We start from the raw sequence: 14,921 nt of genomic DNA, 5'->3' as shown, positions 1-14,921 counted from the left end.
GTTTGTTCTTGTTTTGCAAGAACGTAGCTCTAGTGAGGAGAGCATGGCATTAGGGATGAGTAGATATGTATTCTTCTCTTAGCTCAGCCCTCCTCTGAAAATGGGGGATTCCTTTTTCCTCCTAAGCTCATTTTAAAAAAAAAAGAGGGCTGGACACACTCCATCTGCTGCTCTGTAACATGGGACCAACAAGCTGGGGGGCTCTGACTGCAGCGGGATGGGAGGTAGTTGAGAAGTTTGGTGCTCAGGCAGCTGGTTTGCTGGTTCCTAGCCCTGCACCCTCCTTCCAGTATTAATGCAAGAGTATTGTAAGTGTCTTCCACATGCCCCACTACTTTCTGGGAGCTTTGGAGTGACTTTGCCTGCCCCTTTCGGTTACCTACTGCACCCATTTGTAGAGAAAGCATGTTATTAATGCAAGATCATTCTTGATGTTTCATTTTTTTTTATTCTTTTGTTGCTTTGTATTTTCCAGCAATGCAAGAGGAAGCACTGAAGCTGGTTCTGCTGGCTCTGGAAGATGGATCTGCTTTGTCACGAAAGGTCTTGGTTCTCTTTGTGGTGCAGAGATTGGAGCCACGATTTCCTCAAGCTTCTAAAACCAGCATTGGGCATGTTGTCCAGCTTCTTTACAGAGCCTCCTGCTTCAAGGTATGAAGTAAACCCTGCTTGGAGGTTCCACAACACAAGGAAGATTTACTTGTTGTACCCCCAGAAAATGCTCAAAGACCTCATTAAATTTGGAACCACACACCAATCTGTCATGCAAATAAAGAAGGCTTTTGTTTGCTTGCTTCTTTGAATTTATAGTTATGCTATACCATTAGTTATCAGTGGTTATTCATTATCAGTTGTTCAAGCTGGACGGGCATATCGAGTGGGGTCCCGCAGGGATCATTCCTGGATCCGGTTCTGTTCAATATATTCATAAATGATGTAGATAATGGCAGAGCGAGTACACTAATAAAGTGTGCAGACAATACCAAGCTGGGAGGGGTTGCAAGTGCTTTGGATTAAAATTCAAAATGATCTGGAGAAATGGTCTGAAGTAAATAGGATGAAATTCAATACGGACAAATGCAAAGTACTCCACTGAGGAAGGAACAATCAATTTCCCAGATACAAAATGGGAAATGACTGCCTGGGAAGGAGTACTGTGGAGAGGGATCTAGGGGTTATAGTGGATAACAAGCTAAATATGAGTCAACAGTATTGCGGGCGCGTGCACACCAAAAAAAAAAAAATCAAACATCATTCTGGGATGTATTAGCAGGAGTGTTGTAAGCAAGACACAGGAAGTAATTCTTCCATTCTACTCTGCACTGGTAAGGCCTCAGTTGGAGTATTGTGTCCAGTTCTGGGTGCCACACTTTAGGAAAGATGTGGACAAATTGGAGAAAATCCAGACAAGGGTAGTAAAAACTATTAAAGATCTAGAAAACATGACCTATCAGGGAAGATTGAAAAGAATGTTTGGGTTTTTTTTAGTCTGGAGAAGAAGAGTAAGGTGGGACATAAGTTTTCAAGTACATAAAAGGTTGTTACAAGGAGGAGGGTGAAAAATTGTTCTCCTTTAATCTCTGAGGATAAAACAAGAAGTAGTGGGCTTAAATTGCAGCAAGGGCGGTTTAAATTGGACATTAGGGAAAAACTTCCTAACTGTCAGGATGGTTAACCATGGGAACAAATTGCCTAGGTAGGTTGGGGAATCTCTCATTGGAGATTTTTAAGAACAGGTTAGACAAAATCTTGTTAGGAATTATCTATTTATGACATAGTTCTGCCTTGAGTGCAGGGGACTGGATTAGATGACCTATTGAGGTCCATTTCAGGTCTACGCTTCTATGATTCTATGATTAAATGTATAAGACACTTGTATTTTTAGAATGGGTCTCATTTGTGAAGTCCCAAATGTTCAGAGTTTTCACAGAAAGGGACTTTGGCTGTAATTTGGTTTTAAGTTGCAAGTGAAATGCAAGTTTGGGCTCAGACTAGGTCATAGTGGATGAACAGTACCAAATTCACCAAACAAATTAGCTTTATTTTCTGTCTGCTTAGGAGAGACTTGCTGGTAGAATACCCTAGGATATGTTGACTGAGTTGTATGTATGGTGGTTAGGGTTGAAATAGCGTGGGGTGCTGCACATCAAGGATGAGATTCATTGGCACAGCTGCATGAGGGAAGCCTATGCTGTTGCTGACTCCATGTTTTTATAGTATGTCCATTCTTCTTTGCACAAAAATTCCCCAAAATGAAGTTACAGTGAAAAGAGACTAAACTGAAATTATATTGTGTTGTTGCTGCTGGTGAGATTCCCAAGATGAAGTGAAGGAACTCCGGCACCATCGTGATGGGTACCAGTGTAAAAAATCTAGAATGCAACATTTCTCTCTCTAACATCTGGAATCAGGCTTCAAGTCAATGATGTTCCATACATCTGGGTTAATGTATTCCATAGCATTTCAATATATGAATATAGGAACGCTTATCCCTTATTACAGTCAGGAGGAACCATTCTCATTTGTTGGTGTTTACTATGTAGTATCGTGATAGTAATTAATACCCTCTGGGGAGGAGGGAACTTAGTACTAATCCAAGAATTTATTTGCTCCAAGGTGGCACTGCCATCTGATTTATCCCTGGCTCATTGTGATGGGCAACTTTCTCCCCATCAGGTGACTAAACGTGATGAGGACTCCTCCCTGATGCAGTTGAAGGAGGAGTTCCGTACCTATGAAGCTCTGCGAAGGGAACATGATTCCCAGATTGTGCAGATTGCCATGGAAGCAGGTTTACGCATTGCACCGGATCAGTGGTCCTCGCTGCTATACGGAGATCAGTCCCACAAATCCCACATGCAGTCCATCATTGACAAGGTAAAGCCACCTCAAATCAGCCCAACCATCTGTTCTCTTTCCCAGCTCTTTTGTAACCTAATACTAGTCGTGAGTCAATAAAGGGCTAGTCTACATTTGAAATGTTAGTGGTGCAACTGGAGAGCTTCAGTGTAACTATTCACTACGGTGATGGGAGGCGTTCTCCCATCATCCTAGTTAATCCACTTCCCATAGAGGTGGTAGCTAGGAAGAATTCTTATTACTGTTACCTTGTCGTCCGCCCCCCACCTTCCTTTCTTTTCTTTATTACACTTGTGTTAAATTAGGTTGAAAACTTCTTGGTCCAGAGGCCAAAGAGAGCTTTGGGCCTTTAGTAGAGGTCTAGCACAATGGAGCTCCAATTCTTGTTGGTGTCACTGGATACTACTGGAATATAAATGACTTAGAACATCCAGGGAAAACCCAAGGCTCTGGTGTATCTTTGCTTGAGGTGTAGTCTTGCATAGAAAAGGGGAGTTCCCTTTTGGAGCTAAGAAAAAGTGAGCACATGGTGAACGAAATCATCTTGGGTGAAAATGAAATGAAACAATTGGAAAGATGACTCTGTGACCTACTGGAGCAGCCTGCAGAAGCAGTGATGGCTGCCTTGCTTGTAGAAAGTTAATTGTTACAATTTTTTAAGTTGCAGACCCCAGCCTCATTTGCACAGAGTGTTCAAGAACTAACCATTGCTCTCCAGAGGACTGGAGACCCAGCCAACCTGAACCGGCTTCGACCTCACCTAGAGCTCTTGGCAAATATTGACCCTAGTCCAGGTAAACCTGTGAACATCCTGTAAAGTCATAGTAGTGTCTGCTTTAACAGAATGGCCTTACTGTATTAGCAGTTTAATCAAAAACTGTGTCTCTTGAATATTCTCTACAGTGGTAGGTTCTCAGAATTTTGGACTTCACACATCTTTTTTTAATCAGAAAGCATTTTCCATGAAAAACTTATTGAGGAATCTTAATCCTGATACTCTGGAACTACATAGAGTAGGAAAAGGTCAGGCTAGATAGACAAGCAATTCGTTTATTGTGTGAAGTGTCATGCCATTTTGCTGGCTACTCAGAAATTTTGAATGACTGTTGAAGTCCGCTAAGATCACAGAATGGGAGAGGAACCATGCAGGGGGAAGGAAGTGGGGAGAAAGAAAGTAGGGACTGGGAAGGGGAATCCAAGTTGTGGGGAAGGAAGAAGAAAAGGGAGATTGGAGAGGAAACTTGAGGGGAAGGCGGCAGGGGGGGAGTAAGTATTGGAGAGGAGAAAATAGATGGTAAAGGGTAGGTGGATACCTGAGAGGGGAACCTAAGCTCATATGGCTGAAGACTGCTCTTTACCCACCTGTAAAATAAAATGTATAGCCTTAAATGAAATCTTCTCCCCAGTGGTGAGTGGGAAGCTTTCCCTGGTGAGTGGGAAGGCCTAAGCTATCTATTACTGCAGGAAGTGATAAGGGGTTTTGGTTGTTTGTAAAGTTGACTCTTATGGTTGGTCCATATTTGGAAAGTTCTTTTTGCAATCAGTGCTTAGCAGCCAAAAATGCAGTGCTTTCTTCCTGAATCTGCCAAAGAGCTCTGCTGCTGCTGTTTACACCTGTGGGAAAGAAGAGTAGAGTGAATTTGACAGCATTGCTGCTATTCAATCCCTGGCAGCGCTGGAACTATCAAGTACCATGGCAGTGTTCTGGGCAGTGACAGTTGCTGCTACTTGAGAAAACTAAGACACGGAAGAGAGAATTAAGGAGAGAATAACAAAATAACACAAGGTGACTGCAGGAATATTGGTCATGGAAATCCTCCCCTTTAAAGTACCTAGGTGGAGTGGGAGGGAGAATATCAGATCTTCCCCCTGCCTACTTCCTACTCTGGTGCCGGGAGAAAGGAAGAAATCTTTTTCACTTTCTGGAACTACAGGAGGGCAGAACTTCAAATGTATCAATTCCATCTTCTATAATCAGCCTCTGTCTAGTAGGTGTGATCTGTGCCCCTCCCTTTCCCCAGCAGATGAGTCTTCAATGGATCTAGACGTCTCATCTTGATGATGTGCCTGTACCCAACTTACATTTTTCATAAATATACTAGCTAGAAGGTGTCTGATAAATTAAAGATTTAATGGGTGTAATGACGTTTAACTATGTTACAAGATTTTGAGACTCCCTGTATGTAGAGCATTTTGAGATCCACTGATTCAAGGCGTGTGCGTGTGTGTGTGTGTGTGTGTGCGCCCAGTGGTATTATCTTCTGTTGGATTAGATTAAATAACTGGAAGAAAAATCAACCAGATAAAAAAATAAATATCTATTCTGGCTGATGGCCCTATTGTTACTGATTCTGTCATGTATTAAATAGTGGTTGATTTGTGGAGTTGTATTGTTTCACATTGGGGGAGGGGGAGAATAACTTGTGGTGGTTTGCAATGAGTGCCCCTCTAGATGATCTAGGACAGGGTTCCCAAACTGCAGTAAGTGTATCCCGGGGGGTTTGTGAGACATCGGGGGGGGGGGGGGGGGGGGGGCAGATGCAGGAAAAACTATGTAATGGTGGATTTTTTAATTTATTAACTTACTGCATTTTCATAATAGGATACTAAGATGAAGCTTTAAAATTGTGGGAATTTTATATAAAATACAATATAGTAGAACCTGAGTTATGAACACGGGAAATGGAGGTTGTTCGTATCTCTGAAATGTTCATAACTCTGATCGAAAAGTTGTTCTTTCAAAAGTTTTACAACAGAACATTGACTTAATACAGCTTTGAAACTTTACTATGCAGAAGAAAAATGCTGCTTTTAACCATCTTAATTTAAGTGATACAAGCACAGAAAGTTTCCTTACCTTGTCAGATCTTTTTTAACTTTCCCTTTATTTTTTAGTAGTTTACGTTTAACACATTACTGTACTGTTTGCTATTTTTTTTCCGTCTCTGCTGCTGCCTGATTGCATACTTTCAATTCCAAATGAGGTGTATGTTGACTGGTCAGTTCGTAATTCTGCTGTTCATAACTCTGAGGTTCTGCTGTAGTTAATTTACTTCAAGATGTACCAATGAGAACGCTGATGTACAGAGCCCGCACCTCCATTCACCGTACAGCGCGGGTTCAGTTGCCCAGCAACTGTCCAGTCTATGTAATGGTGGAAATCAGAACTTAATCAGGGTGTTTTGTTTCGGTGTTTTTTCTGGTTGTATACGTTGCACTATAACTATATTTGTATGTAACAGTGAAATATGGACAAATGGCTAAAGAGCAGTAGTGTTAAGAATACAAAATATCCGTGATGAGAAGGGTAGGAGTATGCGGGCAGCTGGTAGATCTAGAAGGGTGTACTCAATAAGAAAAGTTTGGGAACCTCTGAGCTAGGGTAATGTTGATGGACTTTGTAGAGAATATTGCCTAAAATAATGTCTGTGTGATATAGGGCCTTGCAGAGGTATCATGCAGCTGGAGGACAGGGCCTGTCGTGCAGAAAAGACCCTGCTTCCAAAAACAATCCAGCAAACACTAATGTACGTCAGAGCTGTTCTGTCAGAGTTAGATATATTAAACCAATATGTTTTTGGTGCAGCATTGTACAAAAGAGTGGTGTGAAAACAAAGAATTTGATAATATTTTCTGTGCAAAAGACTTGTGCACTTGTCAAGTTTCTATAATACTGTCCAAATCAAAATATGTGCAGTCATTTTGCTTGTCAGTCTCTTGAAGCTGAACTAGGAACTAAAGCACCAGTGTTTCCTGAATTTTTTTCAAATGTGCCAGATACTGATTTACATAGCTTGTTGTGCAGCTCAATTCTCTGACATTGTAATTTTCGTTCTTTAAATGATCAATACTGAGACTGTGAGGGTGTTGATGATGATTCCTGGCAAGGCACTCCTTGAGGCTTGCTACTTAGATTTTTGTGTGTTTGGGGTTTTTTAACATTGAAATATTCTTGATAACCAGTCATGGAAACACCTTAATTTTAATTGTAAGAAATTTTCTGTTTCTTGTGAATGCTGCAGATGCCCCACCCCCAACATGGGAACAACTAGAAAATGGATTAGTTGCTGTGAGGACAGTGGTACATGGACTAGTTGATTACATCCAGAATCACAGCAAGAAAGGAACAGATCAGCAGCAGGTAAAGACTGGAGCATTAGGAATCTGGGAAACTATTAGCCTCTACACTTTGTTTGGAGCAAGTGGCATGGATTTATTTGTATGTCAATTCGGGAGACCTGGCTTCAAATATACTTCAATAAAACTAGTTTGGGAGTCTCACTGTAGTGCCTAGTGAGTATTCTCCTTAGTAGGCAATCATCTCACACATCTTTGCATAGTAGATCAGGAAGAAGAGAAGAAAATCTAATCCATCTGAAGCTACAGGGAAATCAATAGGCAAACCCCTTTCCAAAAAAATCTTTGTGCCAATGTTGCTTTTTTTAAAAACTGGCATATTTCACACATGATATGGCACCTTTTCAGGGACGCAATACCTGTACTTATTGCTTGTAATGGTTCTGTAAAGCTTAAACACTTGGAACTCGGTGAAGTGCTATTATAAATCCCCAAACTGAAAACCTTTGTTTCAAGAACTAATTGAGGTAGCTAAAGAATGTTACCTATCACATAATTTACCAAACCTAGTAGTCTTTAAAGCAAGGAGCTGCAAAGGGGATGAAAATTTGCATTAGAATGGGATTGTAGCTGCAGCCTTAATGTGTGGAAGCCATCACCTATCCATAGTTTTTGTGCACAGCTGGGACAAGAAACCAAATCCTCCTCCTCCTCCCAAAAAACAGGTCTGTGCCACTTAGCTAGCAGAGCTCTGTTTGCTCATCTCTGATAGAAATTTCCTTCCTTTTTTTCTTATGTGCAACTGGCCAGTAGAGGGCAACATGCTAACATACACAATGCACTATTCAGTCCCCATTGAAGTAAATAGTGGTGATGGGGAAATGCAAAATCCCACTGACCTCCATGGACCAAGATTGGCTCCCAAAATGTTCACACACAAAAATTTTAATTTTATTTATCAACTACTATGTTGTTCAGATACTGCCAGCACAGAAATTTTCAATGAGAGGTAACTAATATGTGAAGTTCAAAGGGGGTAGTAATAGGCCATTTTGAGATGGAGGGAGAGTAAAGTAAAGTGTTTAACTGGTGTAATTTCAAGTATGGGATAACTTGTTAATCTGTAACTCAAAAACAGCTTGATGAATTTTCTGCAGGCTTTGAAGAACCCTTTTCCTTTGTCTGCTAAGTAAAAATGGCCATTTTAGGCTAACTCAGATTAATGTAGATTAACATGAAAATCAATTAGGTATTTGGGTATAGGTGTTAATTTAGCAAGTTTTCCGCCCTCAATGTGAAATTCTGACTTGCTTCAGTGATGGTAACTTCCATAGTACCTTATGGTGTTTTAGCCCCAACACTCAATCTGTGATTACTAAGTGGTTTTTTTTATAATGTGAAAAGAGACACCAAGCTGCTTTCAGAACTGCCAGTAATGTTTTGTCCCCACTTACTTGTTATCTGAACCCAGAGGCTGTTCCAATCCAGCCTCAATAAATAGTTTTGCTTATGTAATCACTGATATGGATGAGTCATTTAAATCTGTCACTGGATCTGCTGACATAGTACCTAATTCTGAGTCCAGTGTACAGTTGTATCAAATTATCATACACACAACTCCTTCAATTGCTCATCTCGCCTACGGTCGTCTCTGAATAAAGTTTGTCAATAATTATTCACTTTGAACATCCTATTTTATTGAGAGCATGGTAGTCTAAAGTACCCTCTTGGTTAATTACGTGCATTAATTTATACTCGAGTGCCTTATTTTGTTGTCTTTACTCTTCATAGCCTCCTCAACACAGCAAGTATAAGACATACATGTGCCGAGACATGAAGCAGAGAGGAGGGTGTCCTCGTGGAGCCAGCTGCACCTTCGCACATTCGCAGGAGGAATTAGAAAAGTAAGAGTGCCTTGTATAGTGAAAACCTTTCCTTGCCTTTTCCCCCCTGCCATTTGCAATGGAAGCCATTTATCAGAATTTTGAGAATGAGGAAGGGGGTGGGTGGGTGTGTTCTACCAGTTAAGAAGTTTTTCTGGTGCTTTCTTAAACTCTCAATCAACAGGCTTTCTTTTAAGATTTTGAGTTTGACATATACATAGTTCTGAATGTAGAATTCAGGCTTTGCCTTGTTTGGCCGTAATAAAGCTATGAACAGTTGAAAATCATGTAGCAAGCATACATAGTGCATTGTTTTTGTTCCTGATTTTAAACATACTTCCCAAGTGTGCTGCTTTGACTGTTCCCAAGTGTTTTTCTCGTTACCTCAATTTTATAATCAGGTGAGAGAGGTAGGTTGGAGCTGGTAATTTTTCAAATCTTCAGCACTTTCTTGGTCTTGTACCTCAAGCCTTTACACCACCTTGAAGAGCTTGAAACTCAGGGTTAACCCTGCTCAGAGTTCTCTTCTTGCAACAGTAACTCTTTTGAACTTGTCATTTACACAATGGCTTATAAACCATGAAAGCTAATGTTACAACATAATGAAATGCCATCTGTGCAAGTGAATCCTGGGATAAATAAATTATAGAAGCTGTAGTTTTAGAGAGAGCTGAATATTTGAAAGAGCAGAATTGTGTCTGTCTGGATTTTTTTTTTTTTCCACTTTTTAAAAGCTAAGCAGCGGTGATGCTTTTAAAGAAGATTAGAATTTCATTCTGTAGTTCAAAATTTATATTTTATATGGCTTATAATTTCTCAAAATTTTTGCATTTTGGGCTGAAATTACTCATGAGTGTTCTCAGCTAAAGGTTACCTTTTTTAACTTGGAAGAATACCAATTCAGATATTCAGAAATGTTACTTCATGGTCATGTTTTAATTTTCTCTTTTAAAATTAAAGAGAAAAAACCAGTGCCACATTTTGATTGTATAAAATTAATGAACCGCAATTGTGCCCTCTTATACATTAGAATAAGATCTCTTGGGAGGGGATGCTTTACGGCTTGATAGAGTACTGTACTCATAGTTGGGAACATAATTATCGTTTGTCTTCAATTGTGTTCTTCTCTACTCCTAACCATGGCTCTGCCTGTCATCCTCACAGGTGGTCATGGTATATAGATGAACTTTGATAGATGAAACAGGGAAGTGGCTGAAGTACCGGATGTAGATATCTCATGTAGTTTGATCAGCTATGACACACAATTAGTAAAAGTCCTATGCCATCATTGTGATGGAAACGGTTTTCTTTTCCTTCACTGTGGTGTGCATAAAGTACTGATTGGAAAAGCTGTTCTAGACAGATGGTATTCTGGTGAATATAGGTTACCTCAGCTCTGAAAGAGTTGAGTATATGTGCTGTTTTTTCCAACTGTTTTGAAGATGAGGTCTATTGTATCCAGACTCAATTGGCAGCTTCAGTGGCAGTAGTTCTGTTTTGGGAGGGGGAAAATGTCATCTCATCTTGAGTTTCAAATTGTGTGGTCACTGAAGTTCTAAAGGTGGCTGAATAACTTTGAGCTGTGTTTCTGATCTGTGCCTTTCCCTTCTGCTGAACTCCAATGAAGAGCCATTTGATTCATTATTGGTATTAGAGGGTCAATGCTTTCCCAAAAGAGAGAAGCAAGATGTCAGCATATCTTAAATGAACTCTTGCTAGAGACCTACTCAAGAAACTGCCTCTTGCTGATTGTCTCCTGTGTAGCCTTCTTTTTAGAGGAAAGTTGTAGTGAAGCAGCTCCGGTAATGCCTGGAGTCCTCAGGCTTCTTTGGGCCCATTCCAAACTTGGTTTCACAACTGCTTATGAGATAGTCAGCACCCTGGTTTCATTGGTGGATTATCCTCTCTGGCAATATGCAAAGACCAAGTGTCCATGTTTCAAGTATATTAGCTGCCTTTGAGACTTGGTATATTTGCAGACTACAACAGGGATTCATGGAACTGCTTGAATGGCTTTTTCCTCTGAACGGAAAAAAATACCACCAGAGGGTGATATTGTGCAACTGCTATTCTGCTTGAAGGCTTTCTCATGTGACATGCCACAAGGATCCATTCTGTCACGTTTTATTGAATATGCGTGAGACTGTTGGGAACATGAGGTGTTCCAGCCTGCAGTGCTTTGTGTGCTAATGAGACTGTTCTACAGTACAGCTCCTTTTCATCATATCCAAATGATGTGCACTCTACATTCCCTGTCTAGATGAAATTGGGGCTGTCTGGCTGAAGTTTAACCCAGATGAGACCTTCGTGATGCTGGCTGGCAGAGGGTTGAGTTACAGCCAGAGGAGATGGAAAAGTTGATGTATGTTCCCTTGATTAGAAGGGTTTGGGCCTGCCTTCTGTTAGTGAGCTGTGCATTCTTTCGGTCCTGATGGATCCTCACCTGCTTTTGAATGGATTAGTAGTAACAACAAACAGTGCTTTTTTTTTTTTTTTTTTTTTTTAATCTAAGCATGGCAAAACTACAACTGTTCCTCTCAATGCAAACTTCACAAGCATTACCTGTGCCTTTATCACCTCTAGATTGGATTACTGTTGTGCTGTGCTTGCACCTACATCTGAAGACCTCTCAGAAAACTCACTAATGCAGAATGCAGCTGTCCACTTTTTTTTAGTGGCCTTTCTTGCAATCTTGGCTGCAGTGTTGAGTCTGCATTAGCTTCTGATTTTGCTTTTGGGTGCAATTAAGGTGCTGGTTTTGATTTATAAAATCCTAAGTTTTGGAGTCTGCCTTTGTAGGAAATTCTTATTGTTCAGTCCCAATAGTAGAGACCAGTTGTGTTTAAGCTAACACACCTCCAGATTTTAATAACTGAGCTGATGGCAGGGCATTCACCTGGAATTCGCTCTCCGGCCTGGTCCAACAGAGCTCTCGTCTGCTGTTTTTTTCAGGGCATGCTATAAAGTTCATATTTGCTCAGGCTTTTGCCAGAGGAGGTGGAGTTAGATTTATTTGAGGATGGGGAGGTTTGAATTTTTATCTTTGAATCTTAAGAAAACACTCAGTTTATTTTGCAGTGCAAATCATGTGTTGAATATTGTGCATGCACTTAGGTCTCTCAGCATATATTGCAAATGTCCTAAAATAAAATGTGATCACACAACACTGAGTGAAGTAACCTATTAAGCAAATAGTAGGATAGAAGAGTGTTTTCTTCCCCTGTATTTTTTCATTCAGTAATGCTGTGTAAATACACTAGATTGTATACTGTCTCTTGTGACCCTTTTCCTAAAACCATAACTGCACAGATGTAGTATTTTGAACACCTGAATGTATGTATGTTCCCATGTAAAATGAAGACCCTATTCTTGTAATGTATATATGCAAGGAGAGAACCAAGTTAAGTTTACTGTGGGAATCTTAACTCTGAAATCCCTGGAACACTGTAATTTAAAAAAAAAAAAAAAAAAAAAACCACCATCCTTAATATTGCATTACAACTTATTTTGCATCTTAATATAGGCACATAATCTTTGCTGAATATGTAGTATACATACTCATTCTTCTGAAAGAAAACATTTTGCTAACATTTTGTTCAAATAGCACCAAGAAACTCCAGTCCGCCAGATATTAGCAGTAAATTTCTGGCAAAGCTTCAGGAAGCTTGAATTAAAAATTGAAGCTCTTTCTGTAGCACCTATGTGAAAAATCTTGAAACCCAACTCCTTCTAGTTTCTTGTTTCATTTTTTGGTGTGTGATTTCTTTTTCTGAAGATTTCGTAAAATGAACAAACGCCTGGTTCCCAGAAGACCCCTGAGTGCCTCCTTGGGCCAGCTAAATGAGGTGGGCCTGCCTTCAGCAGCTATCCTCTCGGATGAAGGGGCAGTGGACTTGCCCAGTAGAAAATCCTCTGCCTTGCCGAATGGGATTGTGTCTACGGGCAGCACAGTGACGCAGCTTATCTCCCGAGGGACCGACTCCGGCTATGATTCTGCTCTGAAGCCAGGGAAGATCGACCACCTTAGCAGCAGTGCCCCTGGATCCCCTCCTGACTTGTACGGATCTTCCTAACTATTGTTCGAAGTGTCATTTGTGTAAATGTGTGATGGAGGAAATATAAGGGACAGTAAATCCATTCTAGAAATGAAACAACAATTTTCCTGCCTTGCACCTTTAGTGATTAAAAATGGCGTAGAAAAAAAAGATGCTTTACTTCCTGCTTTTTATAAGGAAAAGTGGTGAGAGCCATCAAAAGATGGAGCTTTGAAATCATACAATGTTTAGACATGTTCAGTATTGAAAGCACATCAAGCTGTATGATGTGGCCTAATCATTATTGATGTCTTCCTTCTACTTTAGGCTGGAGTCTGTCCCCAAGAGCTCTATTTCTGCCTTACCAGTGAACCCCCACCCTGTGCCCCCGAGAGGACCTACAGACCTGCCTCCAATGTCCAAGCAACTCCAAATGGTACCACGAGGGTCACAGTTGTATCCTGCTCAACAGGGAGATGTGTTTTATCAGGATCCTAGAGGATCTGCCCCACCATTTGAGCCATCACCTTATCCACAAGGTAAGAGTGTTGGGGTCAGTTGTTCTCCCCCCACCCCCCATTGGTTCTGTGCCTGTGCTCCCCCACTCACTAGTGATTTATTTAATCTCCTCAAATTTGGGTTTTCCTGTGGGAGCATGAAGGATAAATGCTTAATGTGCTAACAGCATAGTAAGATGGAAGTCCAGCATGGAGAAAAGGTACTTTAGTGGTAGAATTTTCTTTCAGTCTAAGTAATAAATTTCTTTTGCGATAGCATTCAGCCAGTCACATCCAGAGGGGATTTTGTGCCATTAAATGAACGCGCTCTTCTGGTTTTTGTTAAGTTTGCACTCATCCAGCATCATAAGTCTCTTTTGTCACATTAAAAAAGTGGATGAGATGAAGTGAAGATCCCATTTTCCACGATACCTTGTGAACAGTAACTTCCCAGTCAGGATGTTTATAAGATTTCATTGATGTTAAAATATTTTGAGGTACTCAGATGAAAGGTTCATGGCTGCTGCAGAAATGTTTGCACCAGAAAGCGATGAATGTGGACAAGGAGTGGAAGCCATAGGAATAGTTTAGAAAAGAGAACAAAAGGGCAGTTCTGGAGGAGGAAGAGAATGATGGGGATGGTAAGGATAAGAGAAGGAAGTACTCCTTTGAAGAGACGATTCTCATGATTGAACGTGAGTCAGGCTGAGGAGAAATAGAAATAAGGAAGGAGAAATTAGTGTGAGGGGAAAGAGATGGAAGGAGTTCAATATGGTTTTAGAAAGGAAAGAGAAGGAAGAATAAAAGCAGTATACCCAGAGCAACAAATTAAAATGTATAATATTTTACTTCATGTACAAATGGGAAATCTGAGTAATCCACAAAATTTGACAATGACCCCTTTGTTTACATATGGGACACTGTTCTGTAAAGTCCAGATTTTTTCCCCCTCATACCAGTTCCAGTCCTAAAAGGCTCCACCCTCCATTTTAGCCCCAGATATTCCAGCTCTTCCAGCATTGTCAATTAACAGAAAAAGGGAGAATTAACACACACAATTACCCCATGATTGTGGAAAGGCTCTCTCCTGCTGGGGTGCTCTTGTCGAGTTATGGACCCTTAACTGAGTTCAAAGACACATACAGCAGGATAATCCCCACAAAAGGGCAGTCTGCCTCGGGCCCTCCCTTCCTTCCTTCAGGGCGAGGCTACTGAGCAGCAGCCATCTGAGGAGCTCCTGCCTTCAGTCAACCCTTTCTCCAGCGGCTGGGGACTGGAGGTCTGTTCTACTCCCTGGTCAGCCACCAACTGTGCTGCATTTCCCCCTTTTTAAGCTCCTCCCTTCAAAGCTTCTTGAAAAATGTTGCTCAGGCTACTTGTGCCCAGTAGAGTGCTAGTCATTGACTGGCAGGATCTTTCATGTGAACTTGGAGGGACACCTAATGAGTTCCTTCTGCAAAGTTGTGGGAATTATAGTCTTTGGGCCCAGTTGTGGTCTAGGTTGAAGAGAGCAGGCTGCACCTTCTCACCTGTGCTGGACTCAATGTCCAGCTGCTGTGGCTTGTCTCCAG

At 40.9% G+C, this 14,921-nt stretch overlaps 1 protein-coding gene across 1 annotated transcript in view; it reads left to right on the top strand.

Annotated features, from left to right (window-relative positions):
• Window positions 1-14,921, top strand: part of LOC113407201 (roquin-1) — a 100,416-nt gene that overhangs the window by 70,140 nt on the left and 15,355 nt on the right. Inside the window, exons 5-11 of the mRNA XM_026655359.1 lie at window positions 476-651; window positions 2,677-2,877; window positions 3,521-3,653; window positions 6,882-7,000; window positions 8,728-8,840; window positions 12,595-12,876; window positions 13,181-13,392. Of these exons, the coding sequence (XP_026511144.1) occupies window positions 476-651; window positions 2,677-2,877; window positions 3,521-3,653; window positions 6,882-7,000; window positions 8,728-8,840; window positions 12,595-12,876; window positions 13,181-13,392 (1,236 nt within the window). The remainder of the gene's footprint in view (window positions 1-475; window positions 652-2,676; window positions 2,878-3,520; window positions 3,654-6,881; window positions 7,001-8,727; window positions 8,841-12,594; window positions 12,877-13,180; window positions 13,393-14,921) is intronic.

This window comes from Terrapene carolina, unplaced genomic scaffold, assembly GCF_002925995.2.
Source record: "Terrapene carolina triunguis isolate 2854851 unplaced genomic scaffold, T_m_triunguis-2.0 Scaffold210, whole genome shotgun sequence".
Lineage (NCBI taxonomy): Eukaryota > Metazoa > Chordata > Testudines > Emydidae > Terrapene > Terrapene triunguis.
Note: the sequence above shows the minus strand (reverse complement) of the source record. Positions and strands in the feature narration are given on the sequence as shown.